We start from the raw sequence: 25,498 nt of genomic DNA, 5'->3' as shown, positions 1-25,498 counted from the left end.
AGGAGCACAGAATTGGTCCAACTGTTCTGGAAAACAATTTAAAACTAAACCCTCAAAGTCACAAAACTGTAAATACCCTTTGATAAGAAATACCATTACAGTGCAGAATATATTCCTAAGAGGTCAAAGAGAAAGGAAAAGGACCCACAAGAACAAAAATATTTGTCAGTACTTTTTGTTTTAGCAAAGAAGTCAAAATAAAATTGCTTCCCACAAATTAGGAAATGGCTAAATAAACTGTTGTATATGAATATAACAACATATTATAAGAAATGACAGATATGAAGATTAGCAAATTTGTATAAAGAGTAAATAAAATAAGTTAAACCAAGACAACAATAACCGCAATGAAAAAGAAAAAACCCTGAAAGACTTTACAATTGATTCTATTAAACTTTGTGTCTTAATCCTGACTTTAAAAAACTGTTAGTAAACATGCCTTCTGCTTTTTGGAAGAGAGTTGACAAAATACAGAAGTTAGGCTGCCTAGAAGAGCTCAGTTCTGGACATGATGAGTTTCAGGTGGAGCCACCCAGCAGGTGAATCAAAATGTTTGAACGGGGTTGAGAGGTTGGAACTTGAGGTCTGTATTTAGTAGTCATCCACATAAAGGAGATCATTGAAGAAGGGGGAGGAAATAAATCCAAGGAGGGGAGCAGAGAAAAAAAATTGAGAATAGAATCTTGGGGGCCACCTACACTTACGGAACTGGAGGGGCAAGGAAGAAGACTATAAAGAAGAAAACCAAGAAGTAGCTGAAGAACCAACAGGGAGAGGTTCTACAGAGAGAAGTGTTAAAGAAGGAAAAGGAAAATATCAAGGAGGAGACAGTTGATTATTTTTTTTAAAGCCCCAAAAGGTCAAGGAAGCTGACAACTGAGAAACGGTCATTAGATTTTATAATTATATCAATCATAATTAGATATTTATTAATCACTGGCAACCTGAGAGAGCTATTTCTGCAGAAACATAGGGATCGAGGTTGGATTACACAGGGCTGGGGTACAAGTAGGTGGAAAGGAAATGGGGCCAAAATGTACAAGCTGTTCTAGAAAGTTTGGAAGTGAAAGGGAGCAGACAGATAAGATTATAGCTTGAAAGGGTAGAAGGATCAAGAGAGTTTTCTTAGATTAGAGAAGGCTGACAGAGAAGGCTGAGCAAGGCTGACAGAAGACAGAGGAAAAGGAGCCTGGAGATAGGGAGACAAATCCCACTTTGTTGAAGAACCCTGTGACATTTCTGGGCCTGGCATCTACAATTTTATAGTAGTAACAAAATCATTGCAATGGAGTCAGATTAGAGTATAAAATACTGCACAAATAAAACTGACAAAAGTTGAATGCCTATATCTAACACCCCCTGATTTTCCTATACAATAAGCAGGGCAGCTCAGTGATGCAGGGGATAGAGTGCTGGACTTCGAATCAGAGAGACTCATCTTCCTAGGTTCAAATTTGGTCTCAGACACTAGCCATATGACCCTCCTGGGCAAGCCACTTAACCCTATCTGCCTTAGTTTCCTCATCTGTAAAATGAACTGGAAAAGGAAATGGTAAATGACTGCTATGATTTGTTTTTTCATTCAGATTTAAGGGAAGCTACTGTTTTCTTTGGAGATTCACAAAGGTATAAGAATAGCCTCCTAAAGGGCACACTGACAAAACCAGAAACCAAATAGGAGAGTGACCAGAGTACAGAGGGATTTGAAAACAAGGTCACAAAGAACAGTTGATCTCAAACCATGCAGTATTTGATAAAAAAAGGAAAGTATTGCTGTGAAATTATGAGAATGATTTGTAAGAAATAAGACTAGCTGAGCAGTAGGTAGAAGAAGAAAAAAGCTTTGTTGTCCTCTTCCTTCACTGCATAATTATTATCATAACAGAAAAATTATAATTGGTAATAAAATGTTGCTATAGGTACCATAAAAGAAAACCCCACAAAGAACAGCTGAATTAACTGGGAATATTTAGCCAACAGAAGAAAACAGAGTAGAATAGCACTTGATCGCTGTTGTCTTTCACATGGAACAAGTGGACATTCTGTAAGGATGAAAGGGGTGATAATACAACAAGGCAGACTTTGCCTGAATTTTGGAGCTAACAATAAATTATGCTACTTTGTGGGGGTAGTAAGCTATTATTAGGAGTGCTCAAGCAGAGGCTGGATGACTACCTATTGGGGATACTTTTTTTTACTTCTTTAAGTTTATTTAATTAATTTAGAATATTTTTCCATGGTTATATGAATCATGTTCTTTCCTCCCCTCTTCCCACCCCACTCCTGTAGTCAGCGAGCAATTACTGGGGATACTTCTGATGCCTCTTCTAGCTTTAAGAGTCCACAATAGAACTGCTACTGAATATGGCCTAATCTCCTGATCCCTCATTTTCCATTTTAGAATTTACAAGTGAGCTGCTCACCTTAAAGTCTTTCTTCAATGAGGTTGATCTTCCTTGAGAAATACCAGCTGCTATAACAGCTCCAGAGTGAATCATTGGTCCTTCCTAAAAGATACAGAGAAATACAGTGTACAGGAGATACAGAGGAACTGAGATTTTAAAATTGGTTTCAGATTTGTAATACCTTTCAGTGGCTCTCTGAGAAGGGCGAGAAAGTTATGCAATAGAACAATATTCAGTTATTCTTTTAAACATTCTTTACCTTTCCAACAGCCAGTCCTCCAACCACAGATAAAATCACACCGCACACTTTAATCACCAATGTCTAGAATATAAAGAGAACAGCACTAAGTAGATAGGGGAAAAAAGTTAATTCAATCTGAATCAACCACCTACTATGGGTCAAATACCATTAAAGAAGAGATAAATGGGCTTCCTTCAGTGTCCAAGTGCCAATCTCATCTTCTTTAGGAACTTTCCAGCAAGTATTATAGCCCACCCTGAACTGCACTGAAATTTAATAGTACTCAAGGCTTGAACTGCATCATTTAGCACTTAATTCTCTACTTAGTCTCACTGAAAATATGAGGACTATGCTCCATTTTGTCTGGCTCATATCTGGTCACCAGAGCCAGCTGACTCTTCATCTTCCTTCCTCTTGACTTCATTTTTTTTCTTTTCAAATCTCATTGGCTTTACACCAGTTCAAGAATTTTTAGTCAAAAAGGTGCTGGTTCTGAAGTCAAATGAATTTGGTTCAAATCCTGCCTCTGGCACTTTCTACCTATGTGATTCTGGACAAACTGTTTGCCTTCTCTAGGCCTCATTTTATTCATTTGTAGAATGGGGCAAGTTGGACTGGAGGGTCTCTGAAATCTCCCCTTCTGGATCTATCGCCATCATAATTGGGATTATTGTAAAAATGTTCTGCCACTAGTCTATCCTCAATTAAATCCACCCTGCACACTGCTATAGGATTATTGTCCTAAAAACATCAGTCTCAATATATTATTGTTCCACTCAAAACCCGTCATTGGCTCTCCACTATCTAAATGAGCTCTAGTACAGATTCCTAGAGTGCCAGGCCTGAAGTCAGGAAGACTTATTTTCTGAGTTCAAATCTGGACTCAGATACTTACTAGCTGAATGACGCTGGGCAAGTCACTCTACCCTATTTGCCTTGATTTCCTCATCTGTAAAATGAGCTAAAGAAGGAAATACTTATCTTTGCCAAGAAAACCTCAAATCGGGGCACAAAGAGTAGAATATAATTGAAACAACTGAACAACAAAAACAAATACCATCTGATCCCAAACTAACTTCCCTTTTATTCTCAAAGGGATCTTCTACTTTAGCCATGCTGTTCTACTTACTATCCACTCATGTTCACATCATTCAGACTGTTCTCATCTATCTAAGGTCTTCACCTACTTTCAAAGCCCAGTTCAAGACCCATCCTTCTGTGAAACTTCCCTCATCCCTCCCATGTTACTCTTTTCTTGTACTTATTTTTTAATAGAGTACTTAAATTCTGTCCCTTTGTTACAACTCTTTTAATTCCCACTGTAGGTATACAATACATTGTTGAACAAATAATTATTTTTCATAATCTTCATTACAGGGATGGGGCACAAAATGGATGTTCATAAATACACATGGTTACCGAAATGTTCTCCTAGTCTTTCCCCTTCCTTCCCATTCAAGTATAGAACCTGAACAGGACATGTAAGAGAGAGACAATTTTCTATTGAAGTCCCACTCAAGGCAAATGTCAAAGAGCCATTTAGTAAATACAAAGTCTCTACCCCCAATAGTATTGTTTCTAAACATTGATAGAATAGGTAGAATCCTATTACAAAACACCCAAGATTAGTCCCAGTTCTTTTGTTGACTGGAAGGAGAGGAAGTGAAATGGTTCATTTTCATTCAGACTCAAAAGATCTGAAAATTCACTGTCCAAAATAAGCTAGTCCTTGGCTGGGCCTCAAAAGCTGAAGTAGTATTTGCTGTAGCAAAATGTGACCAATATGAGCCATGATCCCTCAGTCGAAGGGAATGCTCTCACCTCTATGTGACAGGTTCTTTGTGGAAACATGGCCTTTTTTTAAAAAAGGCAGATCTTAAAATAACCATAATGGAAAACTGGTCTGCTTCCTTGAGTGACAATGGAAAGAAAAGTCAAGAAAGGCATCAAGGAGAACTCACTCTTCAGGGGTGTCTCAGAGGATAAGGACTATCTGGACTAAAGAAGTGGCCTAAGGCTAGAACCACACTCATGAGCTGCCCTAATTCAAAGACATTATTTTTAATAAAGGGACCAAAACCCTTGCCTGAAATCCTAACAAACTACCTCTAAGCATTTTACCTTGAGTCTAACCACATGGGGAATCTTCACACCATTGAGGAAGCATTTAATCTGGGGAATTCCACTGCCAGCAGCAACAGGCTGCAAAGAAAGAAGAAATTGCATAAGCAGTATTCTTAACAAAGGGATTAGTCAACCCAAATAAACTCCAAATAGGATCACCAAAATTTGTGAAATAGTGTAGTCCTTGGTTAATCCAAGAAAACAAAATTACTGCCTAACCAACAAATGAAAAGTTGCTGGCTTTATAAGAAGTAGGAATAGAATGTAATTAAAATAGTAAATTACTAGAATGTAATCCCCTTCAGGTAATGTCCAGTTTGGCATTTCCAGAGTATAAACAGGAGTCTCAGGGAATCCTACAGTTATCTGTATATCCCTCCAGTAACTAGCACAGCATATAGTATCTAGCAGACCTGATAACTGTTTTTAAATGATCAAATATTTAACTTGACAAAATGAAACAGTAACATCAACTGGTAGGGATATTTAATTAAGTGGGAAAAGCACTTAAAAGGGAGCTAGGAAACAGATTCTATGATCGTTATCTTGCCACTAACTCAATGTATCCTTGGACAAGTCTCTTAATCACTTGGTTCCTTAGTTTCCCCATCTGCAAAATGGAAATAAATTTTACTTCTCTGTAGCTCAGAAGAACATCAATAAACAAGTGTTAAGTGCCCACTATGTGACAAAAATGAACCAATTCCTGCCCTCTAGGAATTTACATTCTATCCAAGGAGACATGTATGTAAATAAGTAAATACAAAGGCGATATGAAGAGCATTGGTGGGGTGGGGCACATCACCAGAATAACATGAAGTACTTGGAGCTCCTTGGAGAAAGCATACAGAATAAATTCAAGGCATTTATCCCCTCACTAAGCAGAAGTTTTTGCATTCTAGTACTTCTCAGAAACTCCTATGTAAGCAATCTGTGACTTTTTAAGACGGGGGAAATTCTAGCTTAAGATTCCATTCCATCTATGTAGCCTGGCCTGTTGCTTAGGGGTTGCAGTAAACTGTCACTGCCATAGCATATAAGTCTTAGGGAACTGCCTGAGGCCCCCAGCAGCTAAGTGATTTGCCAGCAATCACAAAACTAAGTGGCAGAGGAAGGATTTAGCCAAGGTCTTCCTCGCCCAGTGCCCAGCATGCTATCCACTGTACTACACTGCTTCTCTGCTAATGCTAATTTATTACCATCTACCCGTTGGCCCTGGAGCCTTCCCAGTCTCACCTAAAGTAGGCGTGGGCAGAGATCCCAGGCTAGCTCGATGTACTTTTTAAACCATACCTCTATAAAGGCAACAATCACGGAGCCGATGATCACAAAGGCCGAATTCAGTGTTGCCCAGAGTAACAGGGAGAAAGACAATCCCCCCTTCTCTGTAAACTTGTCGATATCTGGGAGACTCATTAAGAAAACTGGCAATGTGTCACTGTCTGGATAAGATCCACTTCCCTTCTGCACTGTCTGGTCAACAACCCATGTACAGACTCACCCCATTTGGCGCCCCCCCATCCCCACTTCCACCTCTTACTTCTGGCTTTGTGATTAAGTCAAAGAAAGGTAGAAAATTGCCCTCCTGAGGCCAAAGGAGTGGTGGGGAAAGTGGATGAGGATGCCAGCGGTAGCCATTAGGTTTTCTGAGCTGCCTACACTTTAAGAAACTAAAAAATCATGGCAGATTTATACTCTAGCTAAATTACATACAATCCCCAAATAGACTATAAAGGCTTCAAGGCCAGAGACTGTTGATATCTTCCACCTGGAGGATACAATGCAGGGGCTCAACAGAGACTTCCTGATCAATATAGGCCTGCACACAGCTAAAACTTGCTACACATCCTGTAAGAAGTCAAATTCACATTTTATACCAGGACTTGCTAAACGCAGAGATGCCCTCCTCATCCACACACGATTTGGCAACCAGAGCTAAAGGATATTGTCTTTTACTACTCGGTACTTCAGTCCTGCCAAGTTCTCCACTACAATGTCAATGAAGCAGGCAACTAGGCCAGTCAGAATCCCAATCATGGCACAGATGACCCAGCGTTTGATCTCTACTGTCCGGAAAGCCTGTGCAGAAATAAGATAACCATCAGAATTAGGAGTGGGGAGGAGGTCTCCACCTACAGAAATGCAATTCTAACAGAGGCTGCTTGTTGATAAATGCTAGTGATAACCCCCAAAGCAAATCTCATCCCCCTCCCCCAACATCAATCTTGTGAGTGAAATTATTCACAGTATGCCTTAGACTATATTTTCAGAGCCACATTTTTGAAAAGTAGTTTGCCACAAATACCTATCTTAACAATGAAATACAGAATGGTTTAGGTGGGTTATTGCTCTTAAGGGATGTAATATTGCCATCTTATAAATATCTGTGAAATTACTGTAGTTCTTCAGTTATCCAATTTTTATAGATAAATATACCACAGAACATTTTTCTGTTTCCCTCACTTTGAAAATGATGCGATCTCCAAATTGGACACACATTTCTATTCTGATTTTTAAAAGAGGAGAAACTATGCTCATTGCTTTTTTCAGGAAGATCAAATTTTCCATGCCATGGAGGGTTATGTAATTGAGAACAGAATATGTGACAAATCCAATAGGCCTCAGAACTTAGAGACATGACTATGAAGATTGCTGGAAGTCCCATCATTGTATAGAGAAGAAAATAGTGTGACGGCAATCTGAAATTAGGTCTAAAAAAGAACTCAAGGGGAGATGAGATTCCACATCTCAGAATGCTCTCTTTCTGCTGTTATGTGATGGATGAATTCTGTTTCAGGCTCATTAGTCTACCTAGGTAGCAGTCAGCTTCTTGGACCATCCAACTCTGCACCCAAACTCACTGTGTGGTTTATTCTCCTCTCTTCTTCCAGGAACAACTGGTTTTCACTATTGTCATAATCCAAACTCTGTAGGTAATAGTAAAGGGAAAAAAAATACTTTATTTACTAACCCAGTTTTTTAGGCAAACCCAGAAGGACAGAGCAGTCTCGGGGAAAAGGGATGGGAAAAGGGAGTAGATGGCTTCTTGGGAGAATACAGAAACATTCCCAGGCACTTATCTGGTAAACTAGAGAGAAACTAATGGAGACCTGAAATGACCTCTCTAAAGTGGGCACTTTTCCAAATGACTCAGGAAAATCAAGCTGTTCTTTAAAAAAACAGATTCAAGAAGATAAAGGTTGGTTCAACTTTGTGAGAACGTCAGAATTAGCTTTGTTAGCATCAAACATAACTACACTTGGCACAATTTCCCACCAGCTCCAAACCAGTGATCCTAAAAACATTCTTTCAGAGTTGTTCCCATGTCTATTCCAGATTGGTAGATATTCTGAGCAAGAAGATGGTGGACTACAAGAAGCCTCCTTAAGGAAAGCAGGGACCCCCAAACATGATTTGCCATCATGGGGTAGGGGAATAAGGAGAGGCCTTATAGCTATAATTTGAAATTCCCAATCAGAATGCTTACCTCATACTTCAGGGACAAGAGTTTCTCATTATGTGGAATCTCCTGGGGGAAATGATGAGGTGCATCCATCTCCTGGAGGAGAAAGGTGAGATCATGGATATGCATGATAATAGAAACACTTATAAGTAAACATAAAACTCCCAGCATTTTATGAATCCCTAGCACTTCTTTAGCAGTTTTTGTCCCTTCACCTAATCTCTTGTAAATGCCCTATGCTTATCACAAAAAGGTTCAATATTCCCTTGTTGAGATTCCCTGCATGCCTCTTATGTAAGAAAACTGTCCCCATTTTACCTCTCCCTTCCTCTTTCCCATGCCTTCATTGTTTAAGAGATCTTTCTAACATACTTGACTCATACCCATGTCCTCTGTCCATGAAAACTCCTTCTAACTGCCCTATTGATGTTAAAGTTCTTAAAAGTTGCATTTATTATCTTCCTAAATAGGAATGAAGACAGTTTAACTTTATTGAGTCCCTTATGATATCTCTTTAGTGGTTATCTTTTTATGCTTTTCTTGAGACTTGTGTTTGAATATCAATTTTCAATTCGGTTCTATTTTTTCATCAAGAATACTTGAGGGGGCAGCTGGGTACCTCAGTGGATTGAGAGCCAGGCCTAGAGACAGGAGGTCCTAGGTTCAAATCTGGCTTCAGACACTTCCCAGCTGTGTGACCCTGGGCAAGTCACTTAACCCCTATTACTTAGCCCTTTCTGCTCTTCTGCCTTAGAACTAATACATAGTATTGATTCCAAGAAGGAAGGTAAGGGTTTAAAATAAAAAAAAATACTTTAAAGTTCTCTATTTCATTAAATATCCATTTTCCTCCTGAATTTTACTCAGTTTTAGTGAGTATGTTTTTTTGGTTGCTATCTACCTCCAGAAAGAAAACTGATACTCTGAGTATAGATGGAAGCATACTTTTAAAAACTTTACTTTTGTTGGATGTGTATGTGTGTGCGCGCATGTGTTTGCAACATGGCTAATTATTTTTTGGCATGACTTCACATGTATAACCAATATATTATTTGCTTTCTGAAAGGGATAGGGAAAGGGCAGGTCAGGAAGAGAAATTAAAACTCAAAAGAACTGAAATGTTAAAATTTTTTAAATGAAATTAAGAAATATATAATGAAATCAATGAAAAACAATTTTTTCAAACATTCTTAGACATTTTTTTGTACCCCTATCCAAAAGCACAGAGTTAATCATGACAGTCAGTCTCTTATCTTGGCATAACTGCATGTAGTAAAATTTCTTCTTCCCACTTCAACCAACCACCCTTCCTTTGCTCATTTTAGACCTTAACACCTAATTCAACTTCCTCACCGAGTCAAGGAGTTCATCATCCAGTTCTACATTGCTCAGGTGCCCGATGCGGAAAAATGCTGAATGGGAGGGCTGAAAAGGGAAGAAATTGCAATTTGGAGAAATGCAAACAAAGGCGGGAGGAAATCATCATTATTACTTAGAGCTCTTTTATGTTTTATGTTTCTTTCATTTATTTTCAACCTAATTTTCAAGATGAATCACATTCATCCACATGGTCACAAACCTTTTTATTACTGACAATAGTGGATTTATATACTGCCTTGGTCACTGGAAAAGACTTTGGTGTTGGGAAAGTGGTCCCAATCTTGGCCTCAAAAGTCATAAATATGTAACATCCCTGGAAAATATCTATGGACAGCTGTCATTGTTAGACCTACAGTCCAAATAAAAAACTTCTCTTCTAAAGGCCAAATACTTAAAACTTTCTTAAAATAGTCTCCAAAAGATCTGACTTTAAATTCCCTCATCATCTTGGTTACTTATTCTCTTCTGGAAGCACTAAATTTCAACAATAATTCTCTGAAGACAAAAGGAAAAAAGAATGGCAGATGGAAAAAGAGTGTAAAAATAGAAACAATGATTATTACCTTGGGAGAGATTTTGCAAGATAGTGGAGAACAGAAGAGCCTAGTATGTGATGGTCCACAAGGTTATGAAGAGCCAGACATGAATGAACAATTAATGATTTCCCGCCTTGAGCATTTCAAAATATTCTTCTCATATCAACCTCACAAGGCAGGCAATACAGATATGATTACATCAGTGATTCAGATATGGAAACTGAAACTTTACAATACCCAGGGCTCTTGACTCCTCAGGCCCATGTTTTTTCCCCTAGTTCACTCTGCAAGTTGTAACTGAGAGTTGTGGTTACCCAGTGCTAGAAACCAGGGTGCCCCCATGTCTATTCAATAATCTGCCACTAACTTGTGCCTTGAGACTATTAATAGACACAAGATTCTAATACACTTCCCCTCTATAGTATGCCTTTAACCTACCCATCTGGTCCCAGCTTCTTTTGTTTCCCAATACACATTTTCTGCTTTTACCAAACCAATCCCTTTCTCTTTCCTATTCATCTTAACCTCAGTGCTTTTGCTTCATTTGCCATACCACTTGTCCATAATGCTCTTTCTCCTTTCCAGGTCTCCAGCTCCTCCCCAATCTCCCCTAATCTTTCAGCATCTAAACTCAAATCCTACCTCTCCCAAATAGGTTTCTTTGATGACCTCAGTTCAATAACTTCCCTTCTCTGAACTCTTTTTTGCCTTTACTACCACAGCTGAGTACCTAACTTAATTTTTTCATGTGTTACTCTTGTCTCCCCCAAACTGGAAAAAAAATCTTTACAGAAATGGGGAAGGGAGTGAGGAAGTAGATTCCTCTGCTCAAGCAATGTCCTCTTCCAAGGGCTTGATTGTTATTGTAATTACAACACAAACAACTACCAGGAAAAAAAATTGAGAAAGAAATAATTATGGAGGCCTAGAGAATTTATGAGTAGATAATACTGGGTTTAAAACATACTTACAATTCATCTAATTTAGCCTCCTTGCCAGTGAGGAGTCCCTTTTATTACAGTTCTGATGGTTAGTTATCCTACCTCTTCTGGAATAGTTTCCATAATAAGCCATTCTCTACTTTATAAGAAATGTCATTAGAGTTTTAGAATCCTCTAAATGGTTGTATAATTCTTCCTTAGAATGAGCCCAAATCTGCCAATCTATAATTTCTGTCTCATTGGTCCCAATCTTGACCTCAAAAGTCATAAATATGTAACATCCCTGGAAAATATCTATGGACAGCTGTCATTGTTAGACCTACAGTCCAAATAAAAAACTTCTCTTCTTAAGGCCAAATACTTAAAACTTTCTTAAAATAGTCTCCAAAAGATCTGACTTTAAATTCCCTCATCATCTTTGTTACTTATTCTCTTCTGGAAGCACTGAATTTCAACAATAATTCTCTTACATTATGATGTACAATAATCCAAATATGATTTGACCAAGGCAGAAGGTAATAGTACCACCATCTCCTTCATTCTAGGCACTATGCTTTTACTGCTAAAGCCTAAAATTGTGTTTATATTTTTAAGCTGTCACATGAGCTCTATCACACATTTCGGTGATATCAATTTGTCCTTCTTGACTTCCTTACAATAACATATCAAGTTTTAACTGCAGTTACTTTAACTTTTAGTGACTAGTTCTTGACAAAAATCATCTGAAAAATACACAAAAAAGAAGCAAAATTTTACAAGAGCCCCCCAGGGCCTTGAGATACAAGTGATAAAAGGTTATGACCTTCCAGATTATCTGGTAGGTAGGAAAAACATTATCAGGTAGCAGCTTTGAGTAAAATAAAAAGTGAGATTGCCAAAACATACAGACACCCACTGGAAATGCTAAGAATGTAAGTGCAATTTGGCAAGAATTTAAGAATTAAGCTTACAACAGACCAAGAAGGTAAGTGCAAACAGGTAGTTCTCACTTGCCATGTGCTTGGCAGAGTAAGAACAAATTCTAAATCATTAAACCATCTTGCTGCTTGCTATCCATATTCTCAGCAGATAATATTAGAATATTTTCTTCAGTCAGTTCTGATAAGTATGTAAGAAAACACTAAAGATATGTGAAGGGAAGCTCATCAAATCACATTCAAACTGCACTACTATAATCATCAAAACAATTTGGCACTGGATAAGCAACAGCGTGGTTGATCAATAGAATATATTAAAAATACCATATAATGACCCAGGACAACTCTGAGGGATGCTATCCACATCTAGAAAATTATGGGAGTAGAAATCCAGGAAAAAATATGATTTATCACTTGTTTATATGGGTATGTGATTTGGGGTTTTGGTTTTAAAAGATTATGCTATTACAAATAATATGGAAATAGGATTTTGAGTGATAATATATGTATGATCCAGTGAAATTGCTTGTCAACTCCAGGATGGAGGAGGGAAGAGGGAAGGGAGAGAACATGAAGCATGTAACCATGGAGAAAAAATTAAAAATAAAAAAAATACTATAACAAAAGAGAATGAGCACAGTAACCTAATATTTGATAAACCCAAAGAGCAAGTTATGTTATAGAATGTGATAGAATATTATTGTCTGATAAGAAATAATGAAGAGGATGATTTTAGAAAAACCTGGGAAAACCTGTAAGAACTAATATAGCTATTTGATGAAAACTGCTGGGAGAAACTGGAAAACAATCATAAAAACTAGTCAGAGATCAACACTGCACACTGTATGCCAAGATAAGCTCAAAATTGGCACATGATTTGGATATAAAGGTGATATTAAAACAAATTAGTGAAGGGACAGCTGGGTAGCTCAGTGGATTGAGAGTCAGGCCTAGAGACGGGGATTCCTGGATTCAAATCTGCCCTCAGACACTTCCCAGCTGTGTAATCCTTGGCAAGTCACTTAACCTCCACTGACTACCCCTTACTACTCTTCTGCCTTGGAACCAATATACAGTATTGATTCTAAGATAGAAGGTAAGGGTTTAAAAAAAACTAAATCACAAGCAAGTTATTGGAATATGGAAGAAATCAGAACTATGGAAATAAGAAGAGTTCATTACCAAACAAGAGAAAGAGGGGTTCACAGGAGATAAAATGGATAATTTTAATTCCATAATATTAAAAAGTTTTTTGCATAAAACCAACACAGCTAAAATTAGAAAAAAAGCAGAAAATTTGGGGAGGAGGTGTTGTTTCTCTGATAAAGCTCTTACTTCTTAAATATATTGGACACTTAGCCAAATTTATAAGAACAAGAACCATTTCCTAAATGGTAAATAGTCAAGGGATGTAAGTAGGTAGTTTTCAGAGAAAGAAATCAAAGCTATCAATGATCATGTGAAAATTTATGTAAATCATGATAATTAGAGAAATGCAAATTAAAACAACTGAAGTAATACCTCAAATCCATCAGGTTGGCTAAGATGAAAGAAAAGGAAAATGACAGATGCTAAAAGGAATATGGGAAAACAAATATACAAATGCACTGCTGGTGGCATTGTAAAGAAGTCCAATCATTCAGCAATTTGGAACTATGCCCCAAAAGCTATTAAACTGCAGATGCCCTTTGACCTTACGATACCACTACTAGTTTTATACCGCAAAAAAGATCAAAGAAAAAGAAAAAAACCTCTATGTACAAAAATATTTAGAGCAGTTCTTCTTTGGCAAAGAAGGGGAAACTGAGGGGATGCCTATTAATTGGGTAATGATTGAACAAGTTATGATACATGAATGTGATGGTATACTATTATGCTGTAAGAAATGACGAAAGCGGATGGTTTCAGAAAAACCTGGTAAGACTTGTATGAACTGATGCAAAGTAAATTGAGCAGAATCAGGAGAACAATTTATAGTAATTGCAACATGGTAAGAAAATCAACTATGAAAGACTTAGTAACTATTATTAACCTAATGACTCACCATAATTCCAAAAGACTCATGATGAAAAATGCTGCCCATGTCCAGATAGAGAATTGATGGAAATAAGTGTACAGATTGAAGCACATTTTAATTTCTCTTTCTTCTTTCTTTGGGGGGGGAGGGGAATGGGGGCAGGAGTGGGAATGATTAATGCAGAAATTTACTTTGTATGATTTCATATTTGAAATGGCTTACCTTACCTTATCAGTGGGTTGGGGTAAGGGTGGGAGGAGGGACAGATTTTGGAACTGAAAAAAATTGAATTAAAAAAAAGGAAGGGAGATTCCCTGGTCCCTACAATACAGCAGCAAATGTATCTTCTTTAATGTCATTTCTACAGATGAAATCACCAGTTTCTGATGTTGAATCATTTGGCAATCCCAAGGATTCTAATGGTATGCACCTTTTTCCTTTTTTTTTTTTTTGGATCTTCAATAGTTGAAACTATAGTACCTAAAGGAACAGCTACCAGGAGTTGCTTCTCAGGATGATGGCTGAGAACAGTGGGCTAGAAGTACTGTTATTCCTCAAGCTCTTGGACTTGGGGTTCTAGCTGTCTCTATCAGAATCTGAGGTAAAATGGAGGTCAAGGTGATGGTGGTGGTTGGACTTTATCTGGAACATGTCACTTCTCTGTCTCTCCTCCAAGATGCCTTGCTGTAGGCTGGCTAACCTGTCTTGTAAGTGGCAAATGGTAGGCAACAGTTGGGATGAATGGTACCTCTTCTGCAGAATGGCTTCCCAAGGGAATGACTATGAAGGCTAGGCTGGAAGCACATGCCTTCACTTCCAGGGTTCCTGTGCCTATAAATGCCTCTGATGGCAGGTGATCTGTAGTTGTTGCTGCTGGTGATGAGTAAGGTTGGCTCCCTTTCCACAATGATTTCTCCTATAAATGATGACTGTGGGGGTTGAACTGGAAGCAGAGCTGGTGGTTTGGGGGTTATTGTTGTTTCCAAGGCTCTTGGAATCGAGTTCTGACTATCCATCATGATTTGAAGGGAAATGATCAAGATCATGGTGGTGGTTTGATTTCTCTGGCACATGCTGTCCATCTCTCAGGATGTCTTGCTGCTTCAGAGATGATTTCTAAGATCCTTCCTAGTTCTAAATTGATGATCCTAAGGAATCTATATTTTAGATACTTTAGATAAAAGTATTTTAGTTAAAAATGGATAACCATTCACCTCATATATCACTGAAATCCCCAAATCATGTGAAATAAGTCTTTACTTAGAAAACTAGTATAGTCACTGCTGAAAATTGTTGGCATTAAGACAATTTTCAGAAGTGACTTGGGGATTTTGCACAATAAATTTCATTCTATCAGTCTTCTGTTACTTATATTTCCAAAACTGGAATTAGAAATGAGCAGTAGAACCATAACGATGGATCAAAGAGGAACAATGTTGTATACATGAATGGTCAGAACCACAATGGTTCTATGACCATACCAGACTTTGCATCAAACAACTTGAATTCAAGCCTCAGCCCTAATTCTTACCAGTTAAGTCAACCTGGGCAAGACACAGCCCCCCATTTATCCTGTTTCCTCAACTAAAAAATGTGACTATAGTGCTATTTCTTAAATTAACTAACTTAAAGAGTTATCACTGAGAAAACACTTTGTGAACTGTAAAGCTCAATACAAATGTGAAGACAATACTATTTAGTTTTTTATTCTGAAACAAACATCAAACAAAATGAATATTTCTATATATGAAGGAAAAAAGAAAAAGAAGATTGCATATGTAACTACATCTCCATTATGTACCACTTGCTTTTCCTTTTAAGTAAATGAAAAAATATTATCAATAGAAATAATGCTACTATGTCAGTTGGGGTTTTCTGGCAAGGAAGGAGCTTTACCAACAAAAGGTGTTCTTCATTATTATTGTTCAGTCATTTTAACCATGTCCAACTCTTCTCAATATTATTTTGGGTTTTTCTTGGCAAAGCTACTGCAGTAGTTTGCCATTTCCTTCTCCAGCTAATTTTGCACATGAGGAAACTGAGGCAAATAGGGTTAAAGAGACTTGCCTGGAATATACTAGTATGAGCCCCAATTTACTCTCAGGTCTTCCTGATTCCAGAACCAGTGCTCTATCCACTATGCCACTTAGCTGCCCCAGAGGAGAGGTAGTCAGAGATCTACTAGGGTGGGTTTACAGTGAAGATTACAGTGTGGTGCATTAGAGATCATTCCAGGTTCCCAAAGACACATTTAAAGGTATTCAGCCCACCTCTAATGTTGAAGAGAAAGAAGACCCACCACAGGTATTCAGTCTATGGCTTAATTTGATTTCTATGGACACCCCACCTAAAAGGCACTGGCTCATATTTCTCTCAATTCCTTCTCCTCTTCAAAGTAACAGAAGAACTATTTCAGTCAATTTATCTATTCTCTTTTGCCTTCCTTTCCCTGCTCTCTAAATTAATGCCTATTTCTACCCATGCTCCAAGACCCACTTCACATGATGCCAACACCAACTCCATGAAGGCTTCCTTAATTCATCCCCAAAGTAATTCATTTTTTCCTTATCACATATAAAGACCACTTGGTGCCTTTCCTAAGCTATCTTATACTATGTTGTACCACAGTTCACAGGCAATTTACTTAGGATTCCCATCCTGCTATGAAAAATGTGAGTTCAAGAGGACAGGAAGTCTTTTTTCTTTCTCTCTCAGTGACTACCAACCACAGCAATCTGTACATAATAGTTGTTTAATAAGAGGTCTCCAAACCTCTGATTATCCAGGACAATCCTGAAGAAGTTATGAGAAAGAATGCTGTCCACATTGAGAGAAAGAACTGTGAGAGAAGAAACACAGAAGGAAAACATTTGATTTTTCACTTGTTTATATGGGTTATGGAAATGGGTTTTGAGTGATAATGCATGTATAACCCAGTGGAATTGCTTGTCAGCTCTGGGAGTGGGGAGGGAATGAACATGAGTCAGGTAACCATGGAAAAATACTTAAATATAATTTTTTTAAAAGGATACAATTTTTCACTTAAGTTTATTTGGGTTTTTATTTTGGAGTTTTTGTTTTATAAGGTTATTCTCTTACAAAGGTAAACAATATGGAAATATGTATGGTATGATGATAGATCAAATTGCTAACCATCTCTGGGAAGGGGAAGGAAAGAAGGGAAGGGAGACAATTTAGATCTTATACCTTCAGAAAACTTATGAGGAAAATTACTACTACATGAAATTGGCAAAATAAAATATTTTTTACAAAAAAAAAGTCTCTGAAGTATTTCAAAGTAGCCAAAAGATTCCCTGGATAATACCAAAAAGATTATCTTAAGCTGTTATTCTTTTAACTGCTAAGACAGTGATTTAGAGCAGAGAACTTTAAAGATCACCATAGTATAACAACTTCGTTTTACAGATAAGGACACTTGGTCCCTGAAATCTTAAGTCACTTGCTCAATTACAGATACCTGAGAAGCAGAACTGAGATTTGAACTCAGGGCCTCTGACTCCAAACCCAGTAATTTTCCCCACTTCATCCTGATACCTCTCTAAAATGCAGATTTAGAACCATAACAAAAACTTAGAGGTTATATAATACCTGTTTTTATTGATGAGAAAATGGAGGCTCAGAAAAGGAAAGAGATGTGGCCAAATACACAGCAAATGGCAAGGTCAGAATTTGAACTCAAATCCTCATCATCCCAGTTTGGGTTTTTTTTTTTTTTCCAAACCCTCACCTTCAGTCTTGGAGTCACTACTGTGTATTGGCTCCAAGGCAGAAGAGTGGTAAGGCCTAGGCAATGGGGGTTAAGTGGCTTGCTGAGGGTCACACAACTAGGAAGTGTCTGAGGATAGATTTGAACCCAGGACCTCCCGTCTCTAGGCCTGGCTCTCAATCCACTGAGCTACCCAGCTGCCCCACTAGTTTGGCATTCTTTCCACTGTAAGATGTTGCCTCTCTAAGGCTCATTAAAACTAAGACATGTTTTTCAGTTCCAGTTGTTCCTGCTTTAGAGAAACAGCGCATATGCCAAACTCCTTCTGGTCCCCCCCCCCCTTTTTTAATACAAAGGGTTTACTCTCTGTTTCCCACTTTTGATGCACATGGTGGTTAATACTCCCTCTTTCCTTGTGATCTGGGTTCTTCTTTTGAGGACAAAGGGCAGTCTTTAAGCCATTCTTCCCTTTTCTAGTCTGGAATAATTATGGTGTCAATACTACAAAGCCATGAAGATAAACTGAGGCTGTCAATCTTCAAAAGGCATACCCAGTTCTACCCTCTCAGAAAAGCTGGAGACAAAGTCAGAAATGGTGTCTTGAGTCAAATCTATTCAGTTTATTTTTTTCTCTGTTTTTCCCTTTTAAAAAAAAATTACTTTCTGTCTTAGTAACAACTCATAAGACCAAAGGGCAAGGCCTAGGCAAATGGGGTTAAGTGACTTGCAAAAGGTCACAGAGCTACAAAGTGTCTGAGGTCACATTTGAAACCAGGCTCTCCTGGTTCCAGGTCTGATTCTCTATTCACTGAGCCATCTTGCTACTTATGCTTTTCTCTTCATTGAATATGCAGGCATAAAAGCCAAGATACATTCACCCAGGAAACTTATATTTTATAGGCTAATTTTAAAGTCTTCCTTCCTATTCATGTTACTGTCTGCAACAGCAAATAAGTAGCACAGAAAATGCCTGTCACTATGGCACTCTTCCAGTTGATAACAGGTATGCTTTGGAAATGCCTGTTAATAGGTATTGGAATGGAGATGAGACCGCACTTGAGTTTTCATTGGTATGGGGAAGGAATAGGTAAGAAAACCCCAAGCAAAGAAGTCAGTGACTTCAGAATTCAGGGAGATACTTGGTTCAGGGTCTCCCAGATGGAAGGTGTCAGAGCAGGACATAAACCCATGACTTCCTGTTTGAGATCAGCCCTCTAACCCATTCTGCTACACTCTCATGTTTTAACAGTAGCCTAATAAAACTTAAATCTGCTCCCTTTAAAATATAAATGTCAATGACAAAATAAATGGCTTTTAAAAGTCCTTCTATAGAGAAGATGACTGAGAGACAATTCATCTATGGGTCAGTTCAGTTACCATGTTCAAAATTAAGTTTGCAAAGTTTCACATGGAAACTGTTGAGATCAAGCCCTTTCAAAACCTGGCAATTTCTTTTTTTTTGTTTGTTTGTTTTTGTTTTTTGCTAAAGGAAAGGGAGAGCAGGAAGCACACAGAGTTCAAGGAGAGATTCAGATTTTACTTTAGCCACAAATTTCAACCATCTCCCATATCAGTTGTTGTAATATTATTTTTATACAAATGTTCCACTTTAATATAGGCTAATTCCCATCACTTATCCAGAAAACCAATACATCAACTAAGTGTTTAATTCAGATAATGAACTTCCTACCAATACAGAGAACAAAGGAACAAATGAGAGAGGTCTGGAAATGGTTATATTATGCACCTCAAATGTAAATCATGAGGTGTAGTTGAGGCAGAACCGTAAGGGTTAAAGCCCTCCTCTTCCTCCCCAGTTGGGCTGCATAGTGGGGGTCATGGGTTGAACTGTGTACGACCTGCACAGCTGTGCCCACGACCCCAACTATGCAGCCCAACTGGGGAGGAAGAGGAGGGCTTTAACCCTTACGGTTCTGCCTCAACTACAAGGGGGCAGTTGGGTAACTCAGTGGATTGAGAGCCAGGCCTACAGATGGGAGGTCCTAGGTTCAAATCTGGCCTCAGACACTTCCCAGCTGTGTGACCCTGGGCAAGTCACTTACCCCCCCTTTGCCTAGCCCTTACCACTCATCTGCCTTGGAACCAATACACAGTATAGATTCCAAGATGGAAGGTAAGGGTTTAAAAAAAATGTAAATCATGGTGTTAAAAACCACTCTCATGAAGACTTTTCTTCTGTTACAAAATTTCTGTGATAGATTGCATATGATTAAATTTCTAGTTTTTTGAGAAAACTATCATTCTTCTAAAATATAAGTAGACTGATTTTTCACCCACTTTGGCTTTGGCATAGACCAAAAGTAGTTTAAAAGCCATATAAAGTAGCAGGAGAGTTAATGGTAGGGCACAAGCCAGAATGTCAGAGATGAAGCTACCAACTATCATTAAACTTATCAGTTCAAAATCAACCAAAAGGCGCTACCAAGCCAATTTAGAAAGAGAACCACTCTATAATGTCCTTTCAATGCCTCTCCATTCATTTAATACAGAGAATAAAACAATGACATGCTAAGAAATCTTCAAAACTTCCAACAAGGTTTTCTTCTTTTTTTCATATATTCCAATGGAAAGGAACTGAATACAAATATGTATTGTTGAAATGAACACCCTGCATTTCTGTACCTATCTCTGGGGAAATGTGATAGAAAACTCAATTCCACTGAGTCATTTTCTTTTTCAAACTTTTATTGATATCTTATTTTTACATAACCTTTATTTCTAAATATTGTACTACCCCCTAAATTGAAAAAAAGAAAAGAAAAAAGGAAAAGAAAGCAATTCAGCAAAACTAAACAAACACATCAACTAAATCTAATACACAGTTTGAACCACACCTATAATTTTATGCTTGGTAAAGCAGAGAGAGAAATGAATTTTCTCATTTCCACTGTCATTTTCACTAAAACAAAACAAAAAACCTCTTAATTTCAAATTGTTACTTTCATCTGGCAGCCTTCAAAAAAAAATTTTTTTGAACCAGACTCTACCAATGCTAGTAGGTCAATGAACATAGATACTGTGATAAGTGCCAGGGATACAATGAAAGACAAAAGACAGTTGCTGCTCTCACAGAGCTTACAATCAAATGGGGGAGACAATCAGTAAATTACTATATACGAGCAAGATAAATACAAGATAAATAGGCAATAATCAACAAAGGGAAGATACCAGAATTAAGAGGGACTTCCTATAGAAGATGGAATTTTAGCTGGGACTTGAAAGAAGCCAGGAACTAAGATGAAGAGAAAGTCAGTGAAAATGCTCAAAGTCAGAAGATCTACCATTTTGTTCAAGGAACTGTGAGAAGGCCAGTGTCACTGGATCATACTGTGTGTATCAAGGTGAAAGAAGACTGGAAGGGCAGAGGCAGACAAGGTTATGAAGGGCTTTGAATGTCAAATAGAATTTTATATTTAATATTGGAGATGACTGATAGGGAGCTACTGGAGTATATTGAGTAGGGACAGGAAGGATGGGGAGGGAAGGATATGGACATACCTGCACTTTGGGAAAATTATTTTAATGACTGAATGGAAAATGGACCAAAGTAGAGAGAGGCTTATGGCAGAGAGACCAATCAGCAGGCTTTTGCAGTAGCCCAGGAGATGAGGGACTGAAGCAGGGTGGTAGCAGTGTCAGAGAAGAGAAAAAAGGTTACTCTTGAGAGATGTAACAGGTAAAAGGGAAATATCTTGGCAGCAGGTTGGATACAGGAAGATAGAGTGAAAAATTGAAGATGACAGCTAGATTCTAAGTCTTAGGGACTGGGAAGATAGTTCTACCCTCAACAATGAAAAGGAAGTTTAGAAATATGGGGGGAGGGGTTGGAAAGAATGATTATGAGTTTCATTTTGGACATACTGAGCTTGAGATGTTTAATAGACAGCTGGAGATGGAACCCTGGAAATCAGCAGAGAGGTTTGTGATTGGATTAGTATATTTAAGAGTAAGTTGCATATATATTACACCTGACTCCATGGGAGTTGATGAGATCACCAAGTGAAATAGTATAGAGGAGGAAAAAAAAGAGGGCATAGGACAGTGTCCTTGGGGCAGAGATTGAGAAGGAGCAGTCAGATAGGTAGAAGGAAAAAAAGAGAGTAGTAAAAATCTAGAGAGGAGAGAGTATCAAGGAGAAGAGGGTGAGCAACAGTGTCAAAGGCTCCAGAAAGGTCCAGAAGGATGAAGACTGAGAAAAGACCATTGGATTCTGCAACTAAGCTATCAGTGGTAACTTGGAGAGAGCAGTTTCAGTTAAATGATGAGGTCAGAAGCTAGATTGTAAGAAGAGAGTGAAGGAAACGGAAGTGAAAAGACCTATTATTGGTGGCCTTTTCAAGAAATTTAGTTACAAAAGGCAGGATGGAGGAAGATGTGAGAAAGTTTATAGGCAACAGAGAAGCAGCCACCAGACAAGAAAAGAAAGACTGGAGATAAGTGGGAGAGTGAAGGTGACAGATTGATTGGGCAATATGCTGGGGGAAAGCAGGATGGAATAGGATCACATGTGCATGGAGAAAGGTTGGTCTTGCCAAGAAGAATGGCTACCTCATTTTATGAGATAAGGTTGAAGGAGGAGATAGTGGCAAAAGGCATCAGGGTGATTTGAGATAAGGAGGAGAGAAAAGGAGCTCTTCTCCCCCCCACCCCCAAATGTGAGGTAAATTAGCTGGCAGGGTTGAGGGATCCATGAGAAGTTTGAGAAGGGATCGAAGGTTTGGAAAAATAGCTGTGATAAAAAGGATAATGAGTTAATTACTGAGGTATAAGGATTGCTTAGAATTAGTGAGAGTCCAATAGAGGCCATATAACAAATTTCAAGTGGACAAACGCAGAACTGTTGCATGATTTTGTCCAACTCCTCTTAAGAGCACATGTGGGTACAAAGATAGTAAAAAGTGGGAATGATTTAAGGCTTGGACTTGACAGGGTACAATCAGTAATATGATAAGGGAGTATGAGACTCAAGAAAAGACAGTATAGATTTAAGTGGATCATCATGAGGAGAGAGTATGGGTAATGAACTAAGGTAAGTATCTTCTCTACCACTCAGTTTTAGAGAACCAAGCTGAATAGCTAATCAGAAGCTGGACCTGATCTCAAGGCTATTATACCATACCATTCTCAAAAAATGCAATACTTCTAAAAAAAATGAGTGATATTCTCCTGTAGCAACTGTCCAGCCAAAGAAGCCACTGAATTAGAAGTCATTTGACAAGACCACTTAAAGCTACTCTAAGTTCAGATTAATACAATTTCAAGGAAAGCCATTTGACCCATGTGATGATTAGAAAAGAGTGATCACAACTGCAAGCTACCCCAACACTCATAAAAACCACATATCTCTAATTCTCCTAGCTACATTAAGAACTTCTCCTTTCCCTTCTACTGTTACAAAAATCATAGAAAATCAACTCCCCATGCATGTTCACACCTCTCCCCCATTTTTTCAAATGCGGTAAGAGGAGTACAAAAAGAGGAAGTGTTTTTTCCCTAAGTTACACAATGAATTATTGGTAAAGCCAAAAACAAGGTCTCCTGACCTCTAATTCATTCTTTTCACCACACTCTGCTGCCTCTGTTCAAAGCACTACAACCATATCATCCTCTGAATCCTTCCCTCTATCTTCCTTAAAATATTTGGTCAAGAGCTGGGTAGCTCAGGAGACTGAAAGCAAGACCTAGAGACAGGAGGTCCTAGGTTCAAATCTGGCCTCAGACACTTCCCAGCTGTGTGACCCTGGGCAAGTCACTTAACCCCCATTGTCTAGCCCTTACCACTCTTCTGCCTTGGAACCAGTACACAGTATAGATTCCAAGATGGAAGGTAAGGGTTTAAAAAACATATATATTTGGTCAAGAATTACGTCATATATCACAACTTCTCGTGAGATAATTGAAATGGCAGCAAGGTGAATATAATCAAGCATTTATCAGGCATTTATCTATGCCTCTGCCAAAAAAAATTCATTAAACACTTACTATATGCCAGGAACTGTACACTGAGGATTTTTTTAAAAAGGGTCTCTACCCTCAAGAGTTCACATGTGCCTGGAGAAAGACAACAAGGCAACTATGTACCTATTATAAAATAAAAAAGTTAAGAAATTATCTCAGAGGAAAGGAAGGGGGTAGGGATGGAAGAAGAAAGAAAACAGAAAAGTCCTCTAAAGATGGGATTTGATGCTGACTTGAAGGAAATCAGAGAAACCAAAAGACAGAGGAGATGAGGAAGAGCGTTTACAGGCACTGCACTGGAAACAGGTCTTCTAAAACCAGTTCTGCCACTAATTCACTGTGTGACCCTGAGCAAGCCACTTCCCCTCATTGATTTGCTTCCTAAGAGCTGGAGTGGAGTACAAAAGGAATGAGACTTGCAGTCAGAGAACCTGGGTTAAAATTCTGATTCTGTTCCTTCCTACTTGGCCGCCTGCAGCAGCAAATCAACCTTCGTGTCCTCAGGTCCGAATCTGCAAATTTGATTACTCCCAGGTCCCTTCCTATGTTATTGATTTTAAAGCAGAGAACGTGACCCCATGGTCAAGGCCAGCCAGGAAGGGGGACAAGAGAAAAAGAGCGGAGAGGAGAGGACAGGAGGGGCAGGAGAAGGAAGAAGAAAGGTACAAAAGGATGTCTGTTTCGGGGGTCTGTCATTCCAGCTCAAGCTGTTCTGCTTCCCGCTCACACTCAGTTCCTTAATGACAGTGATCCTCAGTACAAGGCAGGAAGGTATGAAGACGAAGAGCTCAGAGAAAAAGAAGCTGAGGTCCTTGCCGCCCCCAAGCCGCCTGTGTTCAGGTGTGGCCGGCGCGGCCCGGGCGGAGTCCTCACCTGCTGGGCAGTCGCCGGGCCGGCCCCGTTGAGCAGTGGCGTGCTCTCCCCGTGAAGCTCCGTGAGCGGTGGCGGCGGCCTCCGAGGCACTGTCGTCTCCGCCTCTTCGTGGTCGCGCCCCGACCACGAAACCTTCTTGGAGACGTTGGCCATGCCGAGGCTGACGTGGTCGGCCTCAAGCCGCCCAGGGAAACTGACAGCCGGGGAAAACCGAAGGAGAGGGACCTTCTCCTGCAGCTGTTTGTTCACATGACCCGGCAGGGTTAAAGCATCCCGTGACCGTGTTACGGTGGCCCATGTGAGAACGCATTTTCAATAGCAGGTCTCAGCAACAGTGCCTTCTGGGAGTTGTAGTTCTTGCACGCTTTTTATCGCCCATCCTCTCACCATCCCCATTCACCTGCGGGAAGTGAAAGGTTCTCTGAGCCTGGGATCCCATCAATTAATCTGGGTATTCCTAAAAAAGAAAATATTCCCGGAACTCTTAAGAAGTATAAGACTTAATCATCTCTTTAAAATAGTTAAAAATGTATTTAAAAATCTATTTTGAAAAAAGAATTATTTGAAAACATAGGACTAAAATACACTATTTTTTTTTAAACCCTCACCTTCCATGTTGGAATAAAAAATACTGATGATTCCAATCAGAATGAATGAATGAAAATGTGTTGATTCCAATGCAGAAGAGTGGTAAGGGCTAGGCAGTGGGGGTTAAGTGATTTGCCCTGGGTCATAAAGCTAGGAAGTGTCTGAGATCAAATTTGAACCCAGGACCTCCTGTCTCTGGGCCTGGATCTCCATCCACTGAGCCACCCAGCTGCCTCCATACATCTTTTAAATGCTGAGAATGGATCAGACATTCTCTAGGAACTCTTGTTATCAACAAGGCGCTATT

General features: G+C 38.9%; 1 protein-coding gene across 2 annotated transcripts in view; it reads right to left on the bottom strand.

Moving 5' to 3' along the window:
- The window catches only part of CLCN7 (chloride voltage-gated channel 7), a 45,308-nt gene extending 20,424 nt beyond the window's left edge, over nucleotides 1-24,884 (bottom strand). The window contains exons 1-9 of one of the 2 annotated variants that reach the window (XM_007499331.2): nucleotides 24,604-24,884; nucleotides 9,587-9,658; nucleotides 8,258-8,329; nucleotides 7,632-7,697; nucleotides 6,717-6,849; nucleotides 6,064-6,173; nucleotides 4,768-4,848; nucleotides 2,665-2,727; nucleotides 2,424-2,507 (exon numbers count right to left, since the gene is read on the bottom strand). In XM_007499331.2, coding sequence (XP_007499393.1) covers nucleotides 2,424-2,507; nucleotides 2,665-2,727; nucleotides 4,768-4,848; nucleotides 6,064-6,173; nucleotides 6,717-6,849; nucleotides 7,632-7,697; nucleotides 8,258-8,329; nucleotides 9,587-9,658; nucleotides 24,604-24,756 — 834 coding nt within the window. In that variant the 5' untranslated portion in view covers nucleotides 24,757-24,884. The remainder of the gene's footprint in view (nucleotides 1-2,423; nucleotides 2,508-2,664; nucleotides 2,728-4,767; nucleotides 4,849-6,063; nucleotides 6,174-6,716; nucleotides 6,850-7,631; nucleotides 7,698-8,257; nucleotides 8,330-9,586; nucleotides 9,659-24,603) is intronic. The other variant, XM_007499332.2, reaches the window with a different exon arrangement.
- Nucleotides 24,885-25,498: the final 614 nt, after the last annotated feature.

The sequence above is a fragment of the Monodelphis domestica genome, chromosome 7 (assembly GCF_027887165.1).
Source record: "Monodelphis domestica isolate mMonDom1 chromosome 7, mMonDom1.pri, whole genome shotgun sequence".
NCBI lineage: Eukaryota > Metazoa > Chordata > Mammalia > Didelphimorphia > Didelphidae > Monodelphis > Monodelphis domestica.
Note: the sequence above shows the minus strand (reverse complement) of the source record. Positions and strands in the feature narration are given on the sequence as shown.